The 26,959-nt window shown below is 45.0% G+C and overlaps 1 protein-coding gene across 2 annotated transcripts; it reads left to right on the top strand.

Moving 5' to 3' along the window:
• Nucleotides 1–954: 954 nt before the first annotated feature.
• On the top strand, nucleotides 955–6,027 carry LOC136450019 (chaperone protein dnaJ 49-like). 2 transcript variants are annotated; one of them, XM_066450270.1, is made up of 3 exons: nucleotides 955–1,098; nucleotides 1,176–2,450; nucleotides 5,617–6,027. In XM_066450270.1, exon 2 carries the CDS (start codon nucleotides 1,302–1,304, stop codon nucleotides 2,427–2,429), a length of 1,128 nt encoding a protein of 375 aa, XP_066306367.1. In that variant the 5' UTR covers nucleotides 955–1,098; nucleotides 1,176–1,301; the 3' UTR covers nucleotides 2,430–2,450; nucleotides 5,617–6,027. The 2 variants fall into 2 exon arrangements, with proteins under 2 accessions (XP_066306367.1, XP_066306368.1); XM_066450271.1 differs by having other exon boundaries at nucleotides 981–2,450; nucleotides 5,625–6,027.
• Nucleotides 6,028–26,959: the final 20,932 nt, after the last annotated feature.

Below are 26,959 nucleotides of genomic sequence, written 5' to 3'. Positions count from 1 at the left end.
TTTGTCCATGCCCATGAAAGTTAACCCCCTCCCCACCAAATAGAACCAAAGAATTACTGAACACCTCGACTCCGCTAGAGTTGCTCTTCACCTCCTTAGGCGAGGTGAGCACAAGAATCCCTCAAAATCAATATTTCAGAGCAGATACACAATTTTCTGTGTAGTGCTTTAATGAAACCCCAAACTTCATGTTGTCTAGGAGGCAGAAACCTCCAAGAGTAACAATTAAATGATGCTTGCTTGAGATCTCACCGGTTCCACAAGAACCAAACTAATTGATGCTATGCACCAGAATGCTCTCAATCTCACCAAAGCATAATCCCTAGCAATGTATGCAAGTGAGAGGTAGAAAAAGGTTCTAGTATGTCAAGAAAGTTTTCTCAAGTGGCAAGAGAGGGAGCCCATGGCTGAGCAAGGGGTATGAAAACCCTAGGCACAAAAAACTAGTTTAGTGTGTTGTCTTGTGAAAACTAGCTGGGCACGGACTGTCCACGTACAGCTACGGGTGTCAACCATGGGGTATGAAAACCTTGGGCAGGTTTGATCGCCTTCCTTTATTATATCCCATTGCTTTGACCTTCACAACACCGTCTTAAAAATTCATAAAACTTGTATAAAATAGTTTTCAAATCAAATAATGAACTTTACATTGAAAATAAAGGACACATTTAATAACTTAAAATTACAAATCAAATAACTTATCTACAATTTAATATTTTCTGCTTATGCACCCAGTACAAATATGACTTCGACGAGTTCTCCTTTGCCGTGAGAAGAGGAGAATGGAAGATTGAAGAGAAGCGGCCGTGGGTCTTTTCCCTGATAGAAGAAGAGCAAAATTTTAATCGGGCCAGGCCGGAACAGCTTCTGGGCCAGATATCTCGTTTCCGAATCCGGCCTCCTGCGACCTTTTCTTCACGCGTGGAAAGGACAACAAAAATCCAAGAGAGAAAACCCAACCCGTCGAGAGTCGTCGCCGCGTCGGTGTCGCTCTCCATATCCCCTTTCCCCCCTCCTCCCTTCGTCCGTCCCCACGACTCCGGTGATCCACCCACCTGAACCCTACTCCACGTCGCCTCGCCTCGCCTCGCCTCGCCGGTAATCGACCTCTTTCTCTCGCTCCTTACGCAATCGATTCGTACTCCAAGCTCTGCGCCGATTGTATCATCTTATAGGTTGGGTTGGGGCTGAGCGGATCTGATCCGATCGGGGCGGGTCCTTGCGCCGCCGCTGCGTGAGCTCATCTCGGTCGCCCGCCTGCTCGGCTCGATCAGCCGGGGACGGCGGCGGCCAGATCTGCGATGGAGGGCAACAAGGACGACGCGGCCAAGTGCCTGCGCATCGGCAAGGGCGCGCTCGACGCCGGCGACCGCGCGCGCGCCATCAAGTTCCTGTCCAAGGCAAAGCGCCTCGACCCCTCGCTGCCCATCGACGACCTCCTCACCTCCCTTCTCAATCCCCAAGATGACTCCTCGGCTTCCTCGTCATCATCTCAGCCGCCGCCTCCACCACCGGAAACTGCTGCAGCAGGGGCATCGGAGGCAGCTGAGGCTGATGGTCTGAGAGAGAGGAAGCACAAGGGCAAGAAGAGGGAGGAGGAGGAGGAGGCGACTCCTGCTGCCAGGGAGTACACGGCAGAGCAGCTCGAGGTCGTGCGCCAGGTCAAGAAGCACACCAGGGACTACTACCAGATCCTCGGCCTGGAAAAGGACTGCAGTGTCGAGGACGTGCGCAAGGCCTACCGGAAGCTCTCCCTCAAGGTGCACCCCGACAAGAACAAGGCTCCTGGTGCAGAGGACGCCTTCAAGGCCGTCTCCAAGGCCTTCCAGTGCCTGAGCGATGCCGAGAGCCGCAAGCGTTATGACCTTGTTGGCTCAGATGAGCCAGTAACGCACCACAGGAGGGCCTCCACTGCCCGTGCATACAATGGGTTCTACGAGGATGACTTTGACCCAGATGAGATATTCAGAAACTTCTTCTTTGGTGGTATGGCGCCTGCTACCACCAGGCAGTTTGGACAGTTTGGAACCTTCCATTTCAGGACTGGTGGGATGCATGCCCATGCCGCACAAAATTCTGGTGGCTCAACTGTCAGGATGCTTATTCAGCTGTTGCCAGTCCTACTGCTGCTGTTGCTCAACTTCCTGCCATCCTCTGAGCCTGTCTACTCGCTGTCCCGTTCCTACCCTTATGAGCATAAGTTCCAAACCCCACGTGGAGTTGCATACTATGTCAAGATGTCTAATTTTGAGGAGCAGTATCCACACCAAAGCACTGAGCGAGCGACGCTGGAGCGGCATGTTGAGAGGGATTATTACTCCATAATAACACAGAATTGCAGGGTCGAGCTGCAGCGTCGCCAATGGGGGCTGTCATACCAGACACCACATTGTGATATGCTTAAAAAGTTTGAGGCTGCAGCACAATAATAATTTATCCAATGATGGAAGGTATGGTTCAACTTTCTCTGCACATGGTTTAGCAGTAATAATGTATTTGTGTGCCATGTTGAAGATTTTCTCTAGAGCTTGCAATCTTATCTGTGTTGTTTGACAACTTGCTTTGCTTTGTAATGCTACGTGCTTAACACTTGTTTTATTTTCTGTTTAATACTAATATAATCCTGTCCTTACTGGTAACGGTGAATTGCTGTATATGCATTTCAGGAAAGTCATGCTTTCCGTATGGCTTTGCTTGTGAAATAGAAGAAGTGGGAGTTACCATTTTTTTATATTTTAGTTTCTGTGGAGTGTTTGGTAACTAGAGAACGATGAAAAATTACTTTGATCAATGGTGCACATGTATGGTGTTTTCCTTTCCCATCTTTCTCATGCTGCTGGGGGTTGTCTGAATAGTTTTTTTGTTAATTTTTTTTTAATGTAGCTAGTTGGTGGAGATGCATGGCTGCATGCCCGACAATAGATAGGTGATATATCCTTTCCAGGAGGCATGTGGAAGTTCAGAACACAAATGAGATGTTGGAATTACCAGTTTCTACATAAATAGCACTTTGTTTGATCAAATATAAGTCCATCTAGGTTTGTCCTGAGTCAAACATTTTTTGGATTTGGTTCGCAATATTTATAAAATTTATTATCTAGGAGTTCTGTATTATGAAAATTTGTCATACTGAATCTAGTTATGCCAATCTCGTTGAAAATCTATATAAACATTTTTTATATTTGTGGAGTCCTTAGCCAAGCTAATAACAGAGAGAGACTAGGAATAGGTTTGTTCTTGCTTGATTCTCTCTCAGCCGGTTACAAGATATAAATAGAAGTTCCTGAGCCCTAGCTCCTCGATTCTCTCCTAGCCATTAACTTCTTACTCCCTAACCAGCAGCTTACTGCCATTGATTGCATGCAGATGGCTGTCATGCGCCTTCCTGGGTTTTAACCCCTAACTGGCAGCTTAACTGCCATTGATTACAGCTGTCTCAGCATGCACCTCCTTGGGCGTGCCCCTGGCAGCATCTCGAGCCCTGGAGCGTCGCTGGCCTTGTCGGCCCCACATAACAAAAGCTGTGTATCTAGAAGTGCCAAAATGACCTATAAATTCGAATGGAGGGAGTAGTTGATATATACTGTATTGTTTAACAGTGTACTGTATTTCTGCCGCTTTTGTTGTTTCAAAAGCTTTCAAATTTCAAAAGGTGAAGGGTCCATAGTTTTTAAGGCGGTAAGGCGAGGTGCGGCGCTCCACCCCCTTCCAGACGCCTAGGCAAATTAGGCGTGCGGCGAGGCGACGCCATACACATACTGCTGTTCACAATCAGAGCCTCAGAGGCACATATAACAATGACACAGATCAATAAATTAACCTCTCTTATGCAGCAAAGTTAAGTCGTCAGAGAGACAAACAGTCAAGCATATATTAATTATTCACAGCAATTAGGCAACCACATCAGAAGAGCACACCTGTGAGCTATCCGTTCCAACTATCAAATTGTAACACATAAATAGGAGAAACGAGCAGAGCAGAGAAAGCAAAGTAGAGCATAGGAAGGAGCAGAGCATGGCAACGAGGCAGAGGAAGAGCAGAGGAAGAAGGGGGAGCAAGGGAGAGCCGTAGAGCAGCAGAGGAAAGAGGAGGGGAGGACGTAATTGCCAATCGCATGGTCGCAGAGCAGAGTCGCGGTTGGGGATGGGGCTGGAGTCGGTCGCAGGGCTGCTCACGGGTCGCGGCGGACGAAGCGGGAGTCGGTCGCAGATAGGGCTGGTGTCGCGGACGGGACGGAGTCGCGCTCGCGTAGGCTGGTCGCGGACGGGCCGGACTCGCGCGGGGGCAGTCGCCTGCGCCGCGCCGGCGTCGGATTCCAGGTGCGCTGCCGCCCTCCTCTCTCTCTTCCTCTCTCCTTCCTTTCCCTCTCCCTCCCTCTCTGAACTGATGCGATGGGGATTGGGTTGGCGGAAGGTGTAGGCGCGCAACTGCTTCTTTTCCCACGCGCGCGCATCGCTCTGCTCTTTTCCCGCGCGGCGCTGCTCTTTCCCGCGCGCTTTTCCGTCCAGCGCCGTTCGCCTCAGCGAAATCGACGCCTTCAGCCGCGAGGCGACGCCATACACGATGAGGGTGCGGCGACCGCGACGCCCCGTTTAGAATCCCGCTCGGACGACTAGGCGACGCCTTAAAAACTATGGAAGGATCAATTTAGTATCTCGTTGGTAGTCTATCATGACTCAATTATTTGTTGTACAAGCCTCTGTGCGTTAAATTAGCCTTGTAGCCTAGCCCATATCGAAAGAAAAATCAGTGCTGTACCTACCTAAACGACCGAACTGAGGAGCTATATATTTCCAAAGGTTATAACCTTTCAATTATTGTTGGAAACATTAAATAATGCAATTCTATTGTATTTTGTTAAGAGCTTAATAGAGTGTTTTCCACAATGCTAGGCATCAAGTGACTTCAAGTGTTACTCAATAGTGTTAGGTTGGTGATAACTTTGTGACTTCAAGTGTGTTTACTAAAGTTGGTGTTAGTTGTGCAGATTTTTGCATTAAATAATGAATTTTGTGCAATGTGATTTGGTCTTGACATGAATAAAATGTTTGCCACTTGTGTTTGCCTTTTTGTATTCCTTGAACCTGCATAGTATGGATTATCGAAGCAAGGATCATGTTAAAATAACGAGCTCACACGGTTCAACTATATGCACGTGTAGATGAGGATAGAGTAATGAGTTCTTAGCTAGGTGCATGCACACAAGCTTAGTGGATTGCAAGAGATATTTCCAAAGCACAGCATACTAACACAGTATGTTCTCAGTTATCCAATGCTGTCATGATTCTCGTGCATACAGTTGTTTCCTAGATAATATTTCTCCATTTAGCTAGTCTGTGTATATCAATAATGAAGCAGTGTCTTTGAATATTTGATTTGTTCTGGAGACTTTGTGGAATATAATATTGAGCATTGCTGAATCTTGCAGTTTTTTCTTTAACTCGTATTCCTTAGGTTTTGTTTCTTGTTTCATTCTTATTTGAACTACGCTGCATTGCTATAAAATCATAATGTTTGTTGGATGTATTCAGTTTTAACTTTTTCTTAGTTGTAATCATTGTACCTTTTTTAATAAATTTTGTTAGTGATAGCAGTTCGACAAATAACTCATTGTAGGTTGACAGGGAGAAGAGACTGCTGGCCACTCATGTAAAGGTGCTGCCTTGGCTGCCAGCTTCAAATTTGAGGGGACATTTAGTTTGGTCTAGTAGTAAATTTTGTGGAATAAGTGCCTTTGATGACTATACACCACTGTCCAGATGCTCTCGTAGTAGTGTTGAGGAGCGCGTTACCTAGCTACTTCAAAAAGATATGTAAGCTTCATAGGGGCTGATCACATGCAAACCAGTGTATGTATATGAAGTATATCGATCTCATTCTTTTAACTTTTTTTGAAGTGAAGACTTTAGTTAAAACAGAAATGCAACTATAACACAAAAATGGGTGGTTCATTTTACATTGGCTCGGAAGCTCAGATGTTCAATTGTCAATATATGATGCAAGTAAAGAGCACTGAGGATGCTAAAATATGCTTCTCTATTTCTTTTGAGGATCATGTGTCACCAGGCATCATGCCGGCGGTATCGGAAAGTGGCCTGAGTTATTTATCTATGAATCTATTATCCATCTGATTGAAGCCTCTTCTAACCTGGCATTGGCGCAATATTTTATTTTTCCATTAAAGGCCTCTAGAAATGTGTCATCTTTGTGATCTTTTCTCTTTTGTTGGTCTGAAGCATATGACGCTTGGCTTGGTGGCCTGTCACAATAACACGAGATTGCAGTATATCATCGGGCATTAGGAAATGTTGCACGAAACGCACTATTGGCACTATACTGCATGATGTTTTATTTATGCGCTGCTGTAAACTATGGGCTTGGGAGGATCAGCTGCTTTAGCTCTCATCTCGTTTAGAAGTACTTGAGTTGTGAGCTCTGATTGTTTTGCATGATCTGGGTATTTCATTCACATTCAGGATGATGAGGGTCTCTGGCTTCTCCATGGTAACGATCAAATCGATCCCTAAAGTACAGATTTTGTATGGACTGAATCAATTATTAGTAGTCCTCACTTCACTTTCCGAAGAGGAATCACCGCACATAGTAATGGTCACTTCACTTTACGAAGAGGAATCACCGCACATAGTAATGGTCGGCACTGGAGGATGCCACACTATATACTCTTTTCTGGGCGTGTCACCAAGGAGTGCCTACGATCGAGGACCATGCATGCTAATGGTGAGTGCCTACGATCGAGGGCCATGCGAATGGTGAGTGCAGGTAGTTGCTTCTGCGCATGTCTATAGTTGCATCTCTTTTTTCCTACCTTCCACAAGCACCCATCACACTGTCCTTGCAATACCGAAAGAAAGGATGCAAAAGAAACAGTGAAGAGCTGCATGATCGAACAACTGGCCAAAGTTCGTCGACACGAGGCAACTCATCATGGGGGCAAAAACAAACTGCTTTTGCGACCATCATCCCAGAACGGTCTACGTAGAGATGGACCTCCATGATCTTTGAACTTTGTGTGCCCTATCAGAATCACAAAATATCTTCTGTTATCTCAAGGTTAAAAGAACGGTGGCGACAATGTTTGCATCCAGAGAGTGAGAGAGAGAGGGAACTATGGGGGGACAAAAAAAAAAAAAAAAAACTACACTGTGTACGTACTCTTTCCCTTTATTTTTGAAATATGAATCAGGCAAGAGAGACGATTAAATTAAAATGAAGAATGAACATAGATGGGACAAAACAACAACAACATCAACAACACGTGGACCACTAGTGACGACTTTTTGCACACACAGGGCTATTCTAGTTTCCAGTGCTACACCACCCCATCTCACCACCGCTCTATACAACTGCTTCACTCAACCATTGAGAGAGTATCATCGAGTGTATGCGGTATGCTAGACTCGAGATATAATTTTGTTTCTCATTCATGAACCATGCATTGACCGTATGTGGACTGGACGCTAGACTCTAGATAGGTTCAAATATTTTTGTTCCACAAATAATCTAGAGTGTATCTATGTATTTGGATTTCTGAAACACTTCCATTAGCAATCGATAAAACTTTATACGAAATTACACATTTACAGTATGCAAGAGACTACGTATGCCGCAGCTGTAGTCTGGAAAATGCTCCAAAGACGTCTGTAACTGTAAGCATCAGCCAGGAAAACAGTAGGAACCAGGACAGTTCATACCTTTACTAAAAAAAAGACATTAAATTCATACTCGTTGCTTTGTCATTGTCAATCTACAAACCAGATGGCAATATGTGACCAGAAGGAATTGATGTTCTCTATCTATAGCCCTATATATAAGTGAAAGACCAGTTCGGCCCCGGAACTTTGGCCAAAGGGACACTTTTGGTCCCTCATCCATCTATAAAATCGACCAATCCCGACCGTCAACTTTACAATTCAGATCAAATGAGGACCTGATAGGAGGGCAACATGTCCAGGATAAAAAAAAGAGCAAAAGTTGACATGCATTCTTTCACTTTTACTGCCACGGGTAAACTCTAAAACTCTTTCCCAACTAATTGAGAAAATGATTAACACATCGCGACGATATCGACAGTACGTGTCTCCTAGATATTTAGATATGTAATTGGGACGTGCTTAAAGCTCAAAAAGTGACGAGACAGGAGGTAATGGAGGATGCCCACGGTGAAGAAAGGCAGATCGTCGATCGGTAGCAGACAAGAGAAGAAAAGATCCCAACCATCGCCAGGTGGCCCGGATGGGACTGTACTGTACTGTACTGCAACCAACGAAAGCGAGCTAAGCCCACCTGCGAGCTGCTCAATCGTAGCTATCTGATCACACCTGGTTATTTACATTGACTCGGATGCAGGCATATATGGAACAAGTGGCTTTGGATAAATCAAGCTAGGCTTCTGCCACCCTGTCTGATCGAGCTGCAGTGACCCCATTACCATTAGGATGAAGGAGATGGAAGGTCATGGAAAGTGAGACCAATTGCTTCAGTAATGCTGGTGCAGTGGTGCTAACCTCAATTATTGAACCTTGATCCCATTTCTTCACATGAACTTAACAGGTTTATGCAGGATTGGGTGGAGGAATCCAAACCATGGGCAGGATCAGAGCTACCTTGCAATGAGACTGACTGGATACTCTTCAACTCATCAACCACGATCATGATCGGCGTTGGTGCAAAAGCTCGCTTCTGGCACAACAACTGGCTTGAGGGTGAGGCTCTCAGAAATTTGGCAGTACACCTATTCGAGATGGTTAAAAGAACAAATCGGTCCAACGGGAACTTTAAAACAATAGCTGGATACACACCCTTAGAAGCCAGATCACCACCGCCATCCACATTGAGGAATTTGTCTCTCTTTGGATCAACAAAAGATCCAGCTGATGCCGGGCATGCACGACTCCATCGTTTGGAGATGGATGGTACCTACTCTACCCGTTTAGCGTATAGGATCTAGTTCAGAGGCTCGTACGAAAGATCCCGAAGCGACATTATATGAAAAGAGGATGGCTTGTCCGGATACTTGTGCAATACAAGATTCTAACGGTGCACAACATACACAAAAGAGGATGGCTTCACCAAGAGCACTGCGCCTTATGCTATGGACCTTTGGAAACAGATCCTGGACGGAGCTCTTTGATGTACAACTTTTGCGATCCATTTTAGACCCCCTTCGCATCAATACTTGGTGGGAAGAGATCGCAGCCAAGCAGCGGCGGATCCAGGAAATATTTTAGGGGGACTGAACAACACTGTTGCTGGATCTTAAGTCTCAGCCCCCTACACTATAGAACTTTGCCTAAAAATTCATAGAGGCTCTACAGTAATTTGCACTGATTCGGTTTGCCCCCCCCCCCCCGCCCCACCACTGGATCCGCCCCTGCAGCCAAGGTAACAAAAGAAGAAAAAAGACTTTTCAATGGAATTGTGATCCACACACTTTGGAACCTATGGAAGGAAAGAAATAGAAGAATTTTCAATAATGTTCAGAAATCACCATTGCAGGTCGCTTCTGAGTGAAAGAGGACTTTGGGCAAAGAAAGAGGGCTATCACACGCCGGGGGGGGGGGGGGGGGCATTAGTACACCAGAGGGGCAATCTGTAATGTGTTTTCACTAGCTAGCCCGTTGGGGCCTACATAAACCCCATTTTCCCTATTTTAATTGAAATGCAGAGCTCATGTTGTTACGTTTAAAAAAAGAACTTGGTTTACATTACTGCAAGCATCCCTACTTCTTAGTAGTGTCTTATGGTTCTGATTTGAAGCGAATAGGCCCCTGATCATGTCCGATGGACTTTGCCCGCCAATATACTACTTATAGAACTACTAAATAGGATTTTCAGCTATTTTCTTTTTCTGATTCTGAATCAATTAGATTTACTGATTTTTGGGGAACACACATGAAGTGAAGATGAACTATATAATACATAAGTAATGATGGAATATATGGACATTTATCAGCTTAAACTTGAATGTGTAGGTCTCATGTCTGAGAAATACCTAAGCCACTACAAATCTGCTAAGGAACATTTCCCGGAAAACGAGGAGACGACGAGCAGGTCTGCACACGACACATCAAACACACAAAAAAATAGGCACCGGGAATATATCTTGTAGGCCATGGGGGCACGGACAAATATGGAAGCATGATTTGCTTGGCACATGGAATGTATCTTCATGATCTCCGCTTGTGACTGACCAAGGCTCCCCCACATGGTGTGTACATCTGATGAGAGAGCAATTCCAGCTGAAAAAGAGAGGTAGCACCATCGTGCGATCTTGCCTTATCCCCCTTTCTCCAGCTACCGGCTTAATGCTCAGCTGGGTCACATATATCACACGCTTATCAAGTTCAGTGTGGTCGGGATAACTGATGACCCTTCCCGCCGGCACGGCCCCACCAATTGTCCAGCACATAAGCACAACAGATGATGATGAGGAGGATATAGCTGGGCCCAGTGGGATATATATTAATCAGAAATAGTCAAACACAAATGTCAAATGCAAGCATGCATAAATACATATAGCTTTTTTTTTGCGAGATGAATACATATAGCTTTAACTTGGTTCCTATCCAATATGTATCTACCACCACTGCTTTTAGTGATTTCCTCTTACAATTGATCAGGACATACATGGTGGTGCCATCTATCCACATGCACCTTTTTTTCTCCACTCCGACTCTCCTAGAACAAGTTAACACGGCCAGGTTCAGCTGCCAATAATTGCTGACACTGATCTATATTAAGGTCTAGAGTTGTTGTGTCAAGAAAAATGAAGGAATATACCCTAGCTAGCTTGAAATATGCAGACCAACTTTTGAGAAAACGATAGAACGCCTTCTTCTCATCAATCACTCACATTGTCTTTGTAAGGTACACACTATTGCTTATATATAGTTCTCTAGATAATGACATATTGGAGATTGTTGACTACTTCCAAGTGGAACAAGTAGGATCAAGATTGCTACCGATTTGCCGGAGGACGTTAGAAGGGAAGATCGATGTTGCTTCCAATAGATTTGATGTCGACCTAAGTTGATTGAATCAATATCCGGCAGATACTTCTTTGCGTGCAGGATAATGAGGCAAAAAACATTCTTGAAGATAAATTTGCAACGCTCTCTCGAAGCCTCCTCTTCTTTGAAAATGTGGTTGTTTCTTACGGTCCACAGGCTCCAACAGAGGAGGATAATAATTTCCATGAAGAAAGGAACGCTGAGCTGGGCCTTGAAGTTTTCCAGAATTTGAAAGGGGCCCAAGGAAGGGGAACAACCAGTCCAAGGAAACCCCAGCATGATTTTGCAAACTCACAATGGAGGAAGAGATGTTCTACTGTCTCTTAGCCAGAATTATTGCACAGGACACAATTGTAGGACTAAAGGTGCATGTTTTTCCTTCAAAGAATGTTGCGGATGCTGAGCCTATCATGAGCTAAAAGCCAGAAGAAAACCTTGTGTTTGTGTTGACATGAAGACCTCCAAATCCATTTGAAAGTAGGATGCACCCAGCAAGAGCCTGCCAGCTATTTGCAAACCTTGTTGGTAGAGAAAGATGACCCTCCCAAAATGTAAGTCCAGTTATCATTGTCCTCTGAAGGCTGTAAGTTGTGGACAGTCTCTTCCAATTGGATAAATTGCTCAAAAGCTTCAACCGTCAAGGGAAGATTAAAGGTAGAGATGAGAGAGGACGTAGCTTTGACACTTGATCTTGCCTATGGTTGCTATTTGTTGCACGTATTGTTCGTGGATGCTAGTAGGTGGTGATAACCCTATCTAGTCTTTGTATTCCATCATGTGTTGTAGGAAAGAATCTTGGTTTGCTTGTGATGAGCAATTGGCAAATGATGAAATTGTTTTGAGTGCTTTTGGCTTTACATGAAGCTCTTATGTATCTTATTTGACTCTTCAACTATGTTTAGACTTTACCCATTTTTTGGGTTTCATGGTGCTTCCTCATATCAAGTGTCCATATGTTTGCTTTTACTTGACTTTTGGACACTTTGAAAGCTCTAGTTTGGTTTTGGTGAATTGATGAAACCCTAAGTGCTAACCTAGTTTATCAAAGTGATTATAAGATAGGTAGCACTACTCCAAGTGGTGAAGAAAATGAAGATCATGACATGATGATGGTGATGCCATGGTGATGATTAAATGCTTGGACTTGAAAAAGAAGAAAGAGAAAAACAAAAAGCTCAAGGCAAAGGTGAAACTTGATAGGAGCTTTTTCGTTTTGGTGATCGAGACACTTAGTGAGTGTGATCACATTTAGGATCGATAGCCATACTATTAAGAGGGATGAAACTCATATCGAAATGCAGTTATCAAAGTGCCACTAGATACTCTAACTCATTGCATACGCATTTATGATCTAGTGGAGTGCTAACACCCTTGAAAACATTTGTGAAAATATGCTAACACATGTGCACAAGGTGATATACTTGGTGGTTGGCACATTTGAGCAAGGGTAAAGAAGATAGAGTTGAAAATGAGTTGAATGCGCTGGTCACGGCGTGACCGGACGCGTCCGACATACGCACCGGACGTGTCCAGTACTGTCTCAGCGGCAGTGTTCCTGACGTGACTGGACACGTACGATATCGATACTGAACGCGTCCGGTATTCTGGCCAGGTGCGGGTAGAGTTGCCGAGGTGACCGAACTCTAGCTCGTAGCAGTGACCGAATGCTGAGTAATCATTGTTTAGCATCAGGTCGTGATGACGTGGGGCACGGGTGTTGGTCCAGAGAGGACCGGACGCAGGGGCGCGTCCGGTCAGCCACACTGAACGCGTCCAGTCGCAATTGAGCGGCTCTGGGAGCTCTCTGGACTCTACTGGATGCTACCTCTCCTATGTCCGGTCGGCCACACTATACGCGTCCGGTCGTAGTTGAGCAGCTCAGGGAGCTCTCTGGACTTGATCGGACGCTGCTCCTCCTGCGTCCGATCGCTTCGCTGCAGTGCGTCCGTTGCATCACGTCAGAGCATGTTAGAGAGGGCCGTTGGGCGGCAACGGCTAGTTCATTTGAATGGGACACATGGTGGTCAAGCAGTGACCGGACACAGTGACCGAACACATCCGGTCACCACACCGGACGCGTTCGGTGCACACAACCTGCGCGTTCGATCGTCCCGCAGTCAGCCCAATAATTGAGCCAACGGCTCTATTGTTTGGGGGTGTTTATAAATATCGTTTGGCCGGCTCTAGCTCACTCTCTTGGCCATTTGCATTGACATTGCAACCTTGTGAGCTTAGCCAAAGCCCTCCCACTCATCTCCAGCATTGATTCATCATCTTTGTGAGATTGGGAGTGAATCCAAGTGCATTGCTTAAGTGTTTGCATCTAGAGGCACTTGGTGTTCATGTTTCGCTGCGGGATTATCTTATTACTCTTGGTGGTTGCTGCCACCTAGATGGCTTGGAGCTATGAGGATCGTCGAGTGGAGGTTGGTGATTGTCTCCGGCTCTGATCGTGGTAATTGTGAGGGGTTCTTGACCTTTCCCCGGTGGAGAGCCAAAAGGTACTCTAGTAAATTGCTCGTGGCTTGTGTGATCCTCATCTTGTGTTGGTTGTGCGACACCCTATTGAGGGTTTGGCGTGTGATGCCAATTAGCGCGTGAACATCTAAGTGAGTGAATCGCCACAACGGAGACTAGCTTACCGGCAAGCAAGTGAACCTCGGAAGATAAATCATTGTGTCTTGATTGTCTCCTTGGTATTCACTCATTGGTTACTTGCCACGGCGGTATACCTCTCTACCACTCTCTTGTATTTCATTATACATTCACTTGGATAGAGCTAGTGGTAGTTAAGACTAGATAGTGTATAATTTAATTGTATTACTCTCACTAGGTTGAGATCCTAGGTGTATATTAGTGACATAGCTTTGTTGTGATATACTAGAGATCATAGAAAATAGAATTAGGTAGGTGGCTTGCAACCCCAAGTACAGTGCTAGCGCAAAATTCGCTCGCCATCTTATTGACTAATAATTTGTCTTAGTGTTGTTGTAGAAATTTTTAATAGGCTATTCACCCCCCTCTAGCCATTAGGACCTTTCAAGTGGTATCAGAGCCGTGGTCACCGTGATTTGAGGATTAACAACCTTCGGTGTAAAAATGGCTCAAATCAACAACACCAAGAAGCCACCCCAATTTGATGGCTCAAACTATCCCTATTGGAAGGCTAAGATGACAACTTATATTAAGTCAATCAATAGGAAGGTTTGGAAGGTGGTGGAGACCAAGATTGAGATTGATGATGAAGAGACTCCCACTGCCGCCGAAGAGGTGCTACTCCAAAACAATGACATTGCTCTTAGTGCCATCCATGATGCTTTGGATGAGAGAACATTTGACCAAATCAAGAATATTGAGAGAGCTCATCAGGCATGGAAGAAGTTGGAGGAATCATTTGAGGGCACTCAAGCCATGAAAGGTGCAAAGACATACATTCTCAAGGAGAAGTTTGCAAGATTCAAAATGAAGGAGGATGAGAGTGTGCTGGAGATGTTCCATAGGCTTCAAGTGCTTGTCAATGATCTCAAAACACTTGGAGAAGAGGTGAAGAACAAGGACTTCTCCCATAAGTTCTTGAGATGCTTACCCTCAAGATTTGGCACATTGGTCACTATTCTAGTAAGGAGTGGTTTGGACACCATGACACCAAACCAAGTGTTGGGAGATATAATGACCGATGATACATATAGAGATAATGATGAGAAGGAAGAAAAGAAGGAGAAGAAAGACGACAAGAAGAAGAGTGTGGCATTCAAGGCCACATCATCTAAGGGCAAGGCAAAGCAAGAATCATCAAGTGAAGATGAAGACTTGAGCTTTGATGATGAAAGCATCTAGGCCCTTAGATGGGTTTCAGTGATTAATGATAATACGTGATTACTGTGACTAACGTGTGTTTTGCAGAGGCAATTAAGTTAGGTCACGGTAATGGAGATCGATTAGGCTATCATGGTGGTCATGCCCCTACGATGGAAATCGTTTCGGTTTTCAAAGGATGGACGACAAGGTTAAGGATGGACTAGTTCTAAGTGTTGTTTGGTGTTGAAGACACACTTAGAGTAGTTTAGGACTTTGTTTTTTCCTTTGGCCATACTATTAAGGGGGGTATGGATGGGTAGCTTGACCTAGGTGAGTCTAGTGAGTTAGGTGTGATGCACACTTGCTAAATCTAGCACTAGGTAGCTCCAAAATAGCCCTTAGATCCATTGGAGCAAACTTCATTCACGTATGATCAAGAGTTGGAAGTGAATGGAGGGTCAAATACTGATCGGACGCTGGCTTCAGTGTGACCGAACACTGGCACAGAGTCCGGTCAGTTCATTTGATCAAGGTGAAGTCGTCTGGAAGTGACCGGACACTGAGAGGTGAAGTGACCGAACGCTGAGGGCCAGCGTTTGGTCGACTCCAGTAAGGTTCCAGAGAGGGAAAATCATGACCGGGCGTGTCCGGTCAGTGCTGATCGGACGCTGTCCAGCATCCGGTCACCATTTGATCACTGGAATTTAGGGTGAACTGACCGGAGCGTCTAGTCAACATGACCAGAGCGTTCGGTCACCCCGTAGAGGCACATAACGGTTCGTTTTTCAGCCATGCTTATAAATACTTCCTCCATTCGTGTGTGGAGGTACTTTTGCTCATTCCAACAGCTGAGAAACACCTTTGAGAGTGCTAAGAAGAGCAAGGTCCTAGTGAGATGAGTGAGATTTGAGAATCCCAAAGAGAGCCCTCATTAGTGAGATCAAGAGTAGCAAAGTGTGCATCCACCCTTTCTCATTAGGCTTGTTGTGGTCAAGTGAGAGTTCGTGCTTGTTACTCTTGGTGATCGCCATCACCTAGATGGCTTGGTGGTAATTGTGAGCTTGGTGATCATCCGGCGGTGCTTGTGGATGATCCAACTCTAGTTGTGAGCGGTTGTGGGTGATTCACCGTGACAGAGTGTCAAAGAATCAACCTGTAGAGAGCACTTGATCCTTGCGCGGATCAAGGGGGAGCTACACCCTTGCGCGAGTGCTCCAACGAGGACTAGTGGGGAGTGACGACTCTCTGATACCTCGACAAAACATCACCGCATTCCTTATTCTCTCTTTACTTTGAGCATTTACTTTGAGCAATTCAATACTTGTCTTTACATTCATAGAATTGCCATGCTAGAGTAGGATTAGAACTTAGGTTGCAAGACTTTTTGTGCGGTAGAACATTAGAAATACTTTCTAGGCGCAAGGGGTTAATTAGGCTAACCGTAGGGTTTAATTATTGCAAAGAAATATATAATTAGCCTAATTCACCCCCTCTTGGGCATCTTGATCCTTTCAATTGGTATCAGAGCCTCATGCTCACATATTTAGGTTTAACCGCCTAGAGAAAGATGTCTCACAGGGATGGACCTCCTCCTATCTTTGAGGGGGATGATTTTCCATATTGGAAAATTCGTATGGAGGCATACTTAGAAGCTCTAGATGTTGGAATACTTAGAGCCGCCTCACAGGGCTTCCCAAAACCTCAGGATGCTACAAACCTACAAGGCGATGAGGTGAATTACGGGAAATGGAATGCAAAGGCTCGAAACACCATCTTTAGAGGCCTTTGCAAAGATGTGTTTAACCGGGTGAGGAACCACAAAGATGCCCATGCACTATGGTCGGACGTTTGTGCACTCCATGAGGGAACAAAGAGTGAGCATGAGGAACGCTATCATCTTGTCATGAAAAAGCTTAACTCTTTTGAGATGCTTCCTAAAGAATGTGCAAATGTGATGTACTCATGTTTGAATGTTATTGTAGAGGAAGTCAATGGGCTTGGACTCACTCAAATGCAACCATCCGATGTTGTAAGAAAGATTTTGAGTGTCCTCCCCATTGATAAATATGGGCATATTATGTCCGTGCTTCATCAATGTGATCTTTCCACCACTACACCGACACAAATCTTGGGAAAGATCAATGCTCATGAGATGTATATGCACATCACGCCACAAGATGGCTCATCCTCTACCAAGAAGAAAGACAAGGACTTAACATTCAAAGCTAGCCAAGAGAAGGGTAAAGCAAGACTTGAGTATGAGAGCTCAAGTGATGATGAAGTTGATGATGCAAGTCTTGCTCTCATGGTGAGAAAAACCGCCAAGATGCTAAAGAAGCTCAACAAGAAGAGAGATGGCAAGAAGAAGGACTTCCACAAGAAGAAGAAGAGTGGAAAGGCATACATCATTGGTAATTGGCTCATGGACATTGATTCATCTAGTGGGTCATCCGATGATGATAGTGACAATGAGAAGGTGGCTGCCATTGTTATTGACTCTTCATCATCTTCACTGCCACCACTGCCATCATCCTCTACACACCTATGCCTTATGGCCAAGGGTGAACGCAAGGTATCAAATGATGATGATAGTAGTGGTGATGAACATGCTAGTAATGATGATAGCGATAGTGATGATGATGAATATCATTCACCTTCTTATGATGATCTTGCTAGATTGCTAAAACAATACACTAAGATCATTATAAAGACTAGAGCTAAGAATGAAAAGCTAGAAGCTAAGAATGATTCACTTTTAGCAAAATGTGATATGGCAGAAAAGGCTAGTATTGAGCTTAGAGAATCAAATGATGCTATATCATCCAAACTCAAGGAGCTCAAATCTTCTAAGAAAGAGCTTAAAGATAAATATGATAAACTTGAGAGGATACACAATGAGCTCATCACTAGCCATAACAAGCTAAAAGAAGAATATACAACTCTAAAGATCAATCATGATAATCTTGTTATTGCTCAAGAATTCTTATCCAATGAGCCACATGATGCTACTAACGATGTTGTTAAGATTGATATAGCTACATCATGTGATGATTTGATCATTGAGAGCATTGAGCAAAGTTTTAGTAGCAAGGGCAAGCAAGTGGTTGAGGCCGATGATTATGAAGAGTTTGTCAAGCTCAAGAATGATAATGAAAAGCTCAAGAAAGATCTTGAAGAAATCAAAAGCCACAACACTATTGTGCTAGAAACTCTTGATCATGATGGTGATTTGATCCTTGAGAATGAGAAGCTCAAAGAAGAGAACAAGAAGCTCAAGGAAGAGAAAAATAATGATGCTCTTAAGGAAGAAAACAAGAAGCTCAAATTGGAGAAAGAGCATCTCAAGATTGAATTGAGCAAGTTCACAAGAGGCAAGCATCTATAAAGTGAGCTACTTATGAACACCATCATGAAGATGGATAGAAGTGCCATTGGGTATTTGGCAAACCAAGAGAAGAAGGCTCAAGCTCAACAACAACACAAGTCAAAGCCAAAGCCAAAGAGATGTTTTGAGTGTGGACAAGAAGGTCACTTTGCCCATGAGTGCCAAACTCCACCACCACAACCCTTGCCCAAGCATGCTAGACCTTTTGACTTTAATGCTCACTACATGCTTAGAAAGGATTCTAGTGGGAAAATGAAAGTCATGTTCTTAGGACCTCCCAACAAGAATAGGCCTAAGAAAATTTGGGTTGTAAAATCACTTGTTGAGAAGGTGAAGGGCCCTCAACAAGTTTGGGTTCCTAAAGCTTGATCTCTTGTGTGTAGGTGAACTACAAGACCGGTGAAAGTCATTGGGTTATTGATAGTGGTTGCACACAATATATGACCGGTGATCCTCGTATGTTCACCTCACTAGATGAAGAAGAGATGGATAAGAAAGAATCACATTTGGAGATAATTCAAAGGGCAAGGTTAAAGGATTGGGCAAAGTGGCAATATCAAATGATCATTCTATCTCAAATGTGCTATATGTTGCTTCATTGAGCTTCAACTTGCTATCCGTTGGACAATTGTGTGATCTTGGCTTTCAATGCTTGTTCACCGAGAAGGAAGTTATTGTATCTAAGAAGGATGATGATCAAGTGATATTCAAAGGATTTAGATACAACAACCTATATTTAGTGGATTTCACCTCCAAAGATGCTAGCTTGAAGACATGTCTATTCACCAAAACAACACTTGGGTGGCTATGGCATAGAAGACTTGCTCATATTGGGATGAGCTCACTCAAGAAGCTAATGAAGAATGATTTGGTGATAGGGTTGATGGATGTGAAGTTTGAGAAGGACAAGCTTTGTAGTGCATGTCAAGCCGGCAAGCAAGTTACAAATACTCATCCAACCAAAGCTTTCATGTCAACCACAAGAGTGCTAGAACTCCTTCACATGGATTTATTTGGACCAACAACATACAAGTGTTTGGGTGGAAATCTTTATTGTCTTGTGATTGTTGATGACTATTCAAGATACATATGGGTATTCTTCCTTCATGACAAATCCGAAGTTGCATCTTGCTTCAAAAAGTTTGCCAAGAGAGCACAAAATGAATTTGAAGTGAAGCTCAAGAAGATTAGAAGTGACAATGGAAAAGAATTTGACAACACAAATATAGAAGCCTGTTGTGATGAAGTTGGGATCAAGCATGAGGTCTCCGCAACATATACTCCTCAACAAAATGGTGTAGTTGAGAGAGAACCAAACATTGATCACTCTTGCAAGAACAATGCTAGATGAGTACAACACCCCAAAGCTCTATGGGCGGAAGCTATCAACACCGCATCCTATGCATCCAACCGCCTATTCCTTCAAAAGTTCCTTGGCAAGACACCTTATGAGTTGCTCAATGGGAAAAAGCCGGACGTCTCTTTCTTTAGGGTGTTTGGTTGCAAATGCTACATCTACAAGAAGCGGCAACACCTAGGGAAGTTTCAAAGACGTTGTGATATTGGTTTTCTTGTTGGTTACTCATCAAAATCCAAAGCATATAGAGTATTTAATTATGCCACTAGCTTGGTTGAAGAAACATATGATGTGGAATTTGATGAGTCTAACGGCTCCCAAGGAGCACATGAGAATCTTGATGATGTAGGTGATGAACCATTGAGGGAGGCTATGAAGAACATTTTGGTTGGAGACATCAAGCCTAAAGATGATGAAGATGATGTACAAGTGATTGATCCACCTTCTTCATCAAGTGTGCCACAAGATGGTGATAAAGATGGGAGAGTAGAAAATGAAGATACTCATGTCTCCCATGATCAAATGGTGGTACAAGCACAAGATGTTGATGCTCCACAACCTCCTCCTCAAGTGGTCAATAGAAGAAATACACCTCTACTACAAGATCATCCACAAGATCTCATCATAGGGAGTCCATCAAAGGGTGTAATGACTCGCTCACAAAAACTTGCTTCATTTATTGCTCATCACTCTTTTGTCTCTTGCTATGAGCCTACTAAGGTAGAAGAAGCTCTTCAAGATCTAGATTGGATAAATGCCATGCATGAAGAGTTGAACTACTTCACCTGCAATGAAGTTTGGACTCTTGAAGAGCGGCCAAAAGGAGCAAGAGTCATTGGAACAAAGTGGGTGTTCCACAACAAGCAAGATGATCAAGGCGTTGTTGTAAGGAACAAGGCAAGACTAGTTGCAAAGGAGTTCTCTCAAGTTGAAGGTTTGGATTTTGGAGAGACCTTTGCACCGGTTGGAAGACTAGAAGCCATTCATATCCTTCTTGCATATGCATCACATCATGAAATGAAATTATATCAAATGGATGTGAAAAGTGCATTTTTAAATGGCTTTATTAATGAACTAGTCTATGTTGATCAACCTCCCAGGTTTGAAGACCCTAGATATCCTAATCATGTTTATAGGTTGTCCAAGGCATTATATGGGCTTAAGCAAGCCCCAAGAGCTTGGTATGAGCGCCTTCGGGACTTCCTCATTGAGAAGGGCTTCATCATTGGGAAGGTCGACACCACACTATTCACCAAGAAGCTTGATGGGCACATCTTCATTTGTCAAGTGTATGTTGATGATATCATCTTTGGATCATCAAATGAAGATTCTTGCAAAGAAATTTGGTGAATTGATGTCAAAGGAGTTTGAGATGTCAATGATTGGAGAGCTTACATTCTTTCTTGGTTTTCAAGTCAAGCAAATGAGAGAAGGGATTTTCATCTCTCAAGAGAAATATACAAATGATCTTCTCAAGAGATTCAAGATGGATGAATGTAAGCCAATCAAGACACCAATGCCAACTAATGGACATCTCGACCTAGATGAGGGAGGTAACACGGTTGATCAAACTCTCTACCGCTCTATGATTGGTAGCAAGTTATATTTAACCGTATCTAGGCCCGACATCATGTTTAGTGTGTGTATGTGTGCTAGATTTCAAGCTAATCCTAAGGAAACCCATTTGATTGCCATAAAAAGAATCCTTAGGTATCTTAAGCACACACCAAGCATTGGCCTTTGGTATCCCAAAGGAGCTATATTTGAATTAATTGGCTATTCCGATTCAGATTATGCCGGTTGTAAAGTTGATAGAAAAAGCACATCTGGAGGGTGCCATTTGCTTGGTAGATCACTTGTGTCTTGGTCCTCCAAGAAACAAAATAGTGTGGCCTTGTCCACCGCCAAAGCAGAATACATTGCTGCGGGTGCTTATTGTGCACAAATTCTTTACATGAAACAAACTTTGCTAGACTATGGTGTAGTTCTAGAAAAAGTACCTCTTTTGTGTGACAATAAAAGTGCAGTAAAACTTGCAAATAATCCGGTTCAACACTCTCGCACCAAGCACATAGATATCCATCATCACTTTCTTAGAGATCATGTTGCAAAGAATGATATTTCATTAGAAGGTGTAAGGACCGAGGATCAATTGGCGGATATCTTCACTAAACCGCTAGATGAGGCAACATTTTGTAGATTGCGGAATGAGCTCAATGTTCTTAATTTTAGTAACTTCACTAAAAAATAAGCTTGTGTTGTCCCTTGCATTGCATTGTAATATACAACATATTTAATTTTTGGTAATGCATATAGGGCTTGTCTAACATGGTTAAGATAACCGCCGTAAAGCGTGTGAAGAAGCTTAACCTTGGATCAAACTTGACAAGCAACTAGATTTAATTTCAAGTATTGCATTGCATATGCATGAATGTTGCTTTGTCGTTTATCTTCAATTGCCCTCTTATTGCCTATTTTCTTAAAAAGAATTATAGCCTAAGGCAAAATATTTTAAAAAAATTTGAGGATTTGAGAGAGGTCACTCACATCAGTCCTAATTGGTGTTTATTTGGATCGTATTGGAGTTGGGACTTGATTGGGAACAGGCAACACGAAGGACTTTGAAGATTTGCTGGAAAAAGAGTGACCGGACGCTGCACCGGACTCTGAAGTCCAGCGTCCGGTCAGTTCACAGGAGGTGAACTGCTGCTGAGAAGGAGTGACCGGACGCTGAAACAGTGTTTTCCCAACGTCCGATCAGATGGCGATCCAGCGTCCGGTCGATCGAAGACGATGAAGGCAGCTTGCACCGGACTCTGGCTGTGTCCGGTCGAGGTTCACCGGACGCGTCCGATCGCGATTCTAGGGATTTTGGACCTCTCTAGAATTGACCGGACGCTGGGTGACAGCGTCCGGTCGCTGCCACCATAGCGTCTAGTTAGTAGAAAACGTGCGGGAGTCAAACTCTTTTCTCTGTTTCCTTTTCTACTCTGTGGGGGCCACTATAAATGTCCGCCGCGTATCCCTATTCCGCCATCCGCGCCCGCGCCGCCATCACGCCACCACTGCCCGTGCCTCTGCGCCATGCCCTGCTCGTGCCGCCGTTGCCCGCGCCGAAGCTCGCCCGTGCCCTCACCCTAGCACCGCCGAGCTCGCCTCCGCCACCGCACAGCCGTGCCTCGTCGTCTGCCGAAACACCATGCCCATGCCATCCATGCCGCGCCTTCACAGCTCGCCCGCACCGCTCCTGTGCGCCACCGCACCACGCCCAGCCTATGCCGCCGCGCCTGTGCCACCTGAGCTAAGACGCCGCGCCGCCGTGCTCGCCCTACTCCCGTGCCAGCGCCACCTCCCTACGTCAGCACCACCGTGCGCCATAGTTTCGCCCATCGCTAGCACATCAGCACTGCCGTGGCCCTGCTCTATTTCAGCGCCGCAAACCCTAGCCATCAATTCACTGCGCTTCACCAGAACCCTAACCCTAAAATTCCCAGTGGTTCCCCGCGTGTCGTTTCCTTGCTTTTCGGATCGCCGGTTCATCAGGTAGCAAGCCCTCGGTTCTAATTTCGCACCTAATTGCTTGCTTTCTTAGGGTTTCGTATCTCTAGATGAATAATTAAAATTATTTGTATACCCTCTATTCTATCGTGCAGTGAGTCGGTGCCGTTGAGGTCCTATTTGCAGTTGTTAGTCAACTCGGGGCCAAGCTCACGAGTACGGATCGAGGCCAAGCCTCGGAAGTGATAGTTGGTAGTTGATTCTTGTCAGGGCAGTTGTTCCTTTTAGCTTCATCAGATGGCTCATGTCAAGAATGTCAGAGGAGGTCCCGGTGATGAGGATCCGAGACCCCCGCCTCGCTTGCCTGCAGATCCAAAAGGCAAGGCGACAAAGAAGCTTGCAACAAAGAAGCGGAAGTATCCAGATGCAGATACAACTAGAGCAGCCATAGTTGTAGCAGCAACAGAGCGTGCAGAGGTAGGAGGTGCTAGGAGTGGAGTCCAAATCACAGATCAGGTCTCTCCATCTATGAGGGCTGCACTAGAGCAGGTTGAGCGCCGTCATGGTGGTCCAGCTAGGACTGTCATGGTTGTGGGATGGCGAGTTGTCTTGGATGAGAGTCAGCCTCAAGGGGAGTCACAATAGGGGCCATAGCTAGTAGAGCAGACTCAGGATGGAGAGCAGGCCAAGGAGACAGAGCAGGCACCTTAGCCATAGCTTCGCCACTCTAGTTGTACCCATGCTCCAGTCACTCTGAGGTCAGAGACACAGCGGAGGGGTTCACATCCACCGCCTAGACCATAGGGTCCGCCTCTAGTGACCCACTTGGATTTGAGGGCCGCCATGGCCAAGCAGGTTCAGCAGCTTAGATTTGTGGACTTTGAGCAGTGGTTTCCACCACGGCGGGATGAGCGTGCTTCAGAGGGTTTCTACACACCTCTACAGGAAGATTTTTATAATGCATATCTTAACAGTGGGGCAGTATTCAGGTCTCAGAGGGTGTGTAACATTGAGACCATTGTAGCAGCAGCTGGAGAGCACATTCGCCCCTACCTATCTTACCTGCTAGGGCTGATAGATTTACTTAGATGGATAGGCTTATATGTTCCATCTCGGGTTCGTCAGTTCTATGCTACACTTTGGAGCATAGATTTATACACTTTGCATTCAGTGGAAGAGATTACAGGCTGACGAGCACTAGGGTCAAAGAGATACTTAGGCTTCAGGAGCAGCCCATCTGGCTACATGAGGTTTGCTATGGACAGACAGTGCCCCCAGACGCCCTCATGGCGGTATGGTGCCCCCTACAGATCTAGTCCGCCACTGCTTCACAGAGCCATTTGACGAGGGGTCTAGCAGGACACCTAGTGATCTCACTCCCACTGCTAGAGTGCTTGATGCCATTATGAGGAGGACAGTGCTTCCGAGGATGGGGTATCGCGAGGGCTTGACTCGCATACAGTTATGGTTACTGAACTCTCTGATGTAGCAGACAGTGTTTGACATTTGTGATCTCCTTCTATCAGAGATGGAGGATACTATTACAGTGGGGTTTAGGGGTCATAGGCAGCTGCCATATGCTCACTGGATTACATTCCTGATCCACAGGGCAGTTACTATGAGGCCACCAGAGATGCTGGCAGAGTACAATGGTGCTACTACAGAGTTCCCTACATACAACATGACTCAGATGATCTGACATAGTGCAGTGAGGACACCTAGCCAGCCGAGCTAATGTCCAGAGGTGCTAGAGACTGCAGCTCAGTAGGATGACACTATCAGGGGCATAGCAGCTATAGAGGAGGAGCAGCTTGATGCCTAGCAGGAGGGGATGGTCGGGAGCGACCCCAGTGACAGCTCAGATGAGGACTACCGAGACATTCCTCAGATTCCTCCTCGACGACATGACCATGAGGCCGGTAGCTCCAGTTTAGCTCCACCTACACTGCAGATAGACCCCGCTCTACTTGCCATACTTGAGCGGATGAGGCAGGATCAGGCTCACCAGGCTTAGGAGACCGCCGCTACTTTTGCACAATTTCATACTCGATAAGATGAGTTTCAGTGGTAGCAGCAGGCCATACAGCAGCAACAGTAGGCCATGCATCAGCAGTAGCTCCTCATGCAGCAGCAGCTACTTGGGTTTATGCAGCATTTTGTGATAGCTATTGGGGTTCCACAGCCACAGCCTTCACCCCAGCTTGGTCAGCCTGCCACCACTTCTATGACTCCATCTTTATAGCCTAGTGGGCTTCAGAGTCAGGGACAGCCACGAGCATAGTTTGCTTCACCTACAGAACAGGTGTCCCAGTGGTTTGCCTCGCTAGTGTTAGCCCCACAGTTCACACCTCTTCAGATGGGCTTCACACCGGCTCAGACTTCCTCGCTGCTAGTGCCAGATACCTCAGTCTCTAGGAGTCTTGGAGCGACTTTCAGTGAGTTGATAGGGCAACCTACTTCACCATATTGCATGTCCTAGGTCCTTCTATAGTTGCACCTATTACCAAGACTACAGAGACGCTCCCTTCCTTAGTGACATCATCAGAGCTGGCTGCTCCAGTCATACCTACACAGTCTACAACAGCTCCAGTTGTTGATCCGACCCAGACTGCTTCAGCGTCGCTTCCAGCTACAGAGGGTCAGACTGCTCAGAGCTCTAGTTCATATGATGATGGCACTCAGTTCCAGCTTGCTCCTCGTACCTCAGCGCCCGACTCATCCGCTGCAGCCCCGCCGACCGACCCTTAGGTTTTGGTGTTTGACGCCAAAGAGGGAGAGGGATTGAGTATGTTAGTCTTAGGAGGAGTGACATATCTAGGGGGAACTTAGTTTATCTATTAGATTATCTGTTATATTTGGAGTTTTATGTGTGATACACTATTATGCATTCGTGTGTTTACTTTTATACATCAAACTATATTTATGTGATAGTGATATCTATGTGATCATGATATATGACATGTGTGCTCTCTACGTTGAATTATTTATATGTCATTTCACTTGTGCTATGCTCATTTGCTTTGCTTCCGCGTTTTACTCCGATGCAAATGAGCTTTATTACTTGTACTCATGCTTATTTCATATCTTTTGAGTACATTATGTTGGCTTGGGTCATATAAGCTTGCCTAACTCTTTTGTTCTTATTGTCAAAAGCTTATATGAACCAAGCATGTTAAAAACCACAACTCTTTCACATACTCGAGGTGGTATTGTCACCAATCACCAAAAAGGGGGAGATTGAAAGCATCTAGGCCCCTAGTTGGGTTTCGGTGATTAATGACAATACGTGATTACTGTGACTAACATGTGTTTTACAGAGGCAATTAAGTTAGGTCACGGTAATGGAGATCGATTGGGCTATCATGGTGGTCATGCCCCTATGATGGAAATCGTTTTGGTTTTCAAAGGATGGACAACAAGGTTAAGGATGGACTAGTTCTAAGTGTCGTTTGGTGTTGAAGACACACTTAGAGTAGTTTAGGACTTTGTTTTTTCCTTTGGACATACTATTAAGGGGGGTATGGACGGGTAGCTTGACCTAGGTGAGTCTAGTGAGTTAGGTGTGGTGCACACTTGCTAAATCTAGCACTAGGTAGCTCTAAAATAGCCCTTAGATCCATTGGAGCAAACTTCATTCACGTATGATCAAGAGCTGGAAGTGAATGGAGGGTCAAATACTGACCAGACGCTAGCTTCGTTGTGACCGAACACTGGCGCAGAGTCTGGTCAGTTCATTTGATCAAGGTGAAGTCGTCTGGAAGTGACCAGACGCTGAGAGGTGAAGTGACCGGACGTTGAGGGCCAGCGTCCGGTCGACTCCAGTAAGGTTGTAGAGAGGAAAAATCACGACTGGACGCGTCCGGTCGCCATTTGATCACTGGAATTCAGGGT

Source organism: Miscanthus floridulus, chromosome 5 (assembly GCF_019320115.1).
Source record: "Miscanthus floridulus cultivar M001 chromosome 5, ASM1932011v1, whole genome shotgun sequence".
NCBI lineage: Eukaryota > Viridiplantae > Streptophyta > Magnoliopsida > Poales > Poaceae > Miscanthus > Miscanthus floridulus.
Note: the sequence above shows the minus strand (reverse complement) of the source record. Positions and strands in the feature narration are given on the sequence as shown.

Coding starts and splice junctions, on each gene's coding strand:
- LOC136450019 (XM_066450270.1), top strand. CDS start 1,302: ATGGAGGGCAACAAGGACGACGCGGCCAAGTGCCTGCGCATCGGCAAG.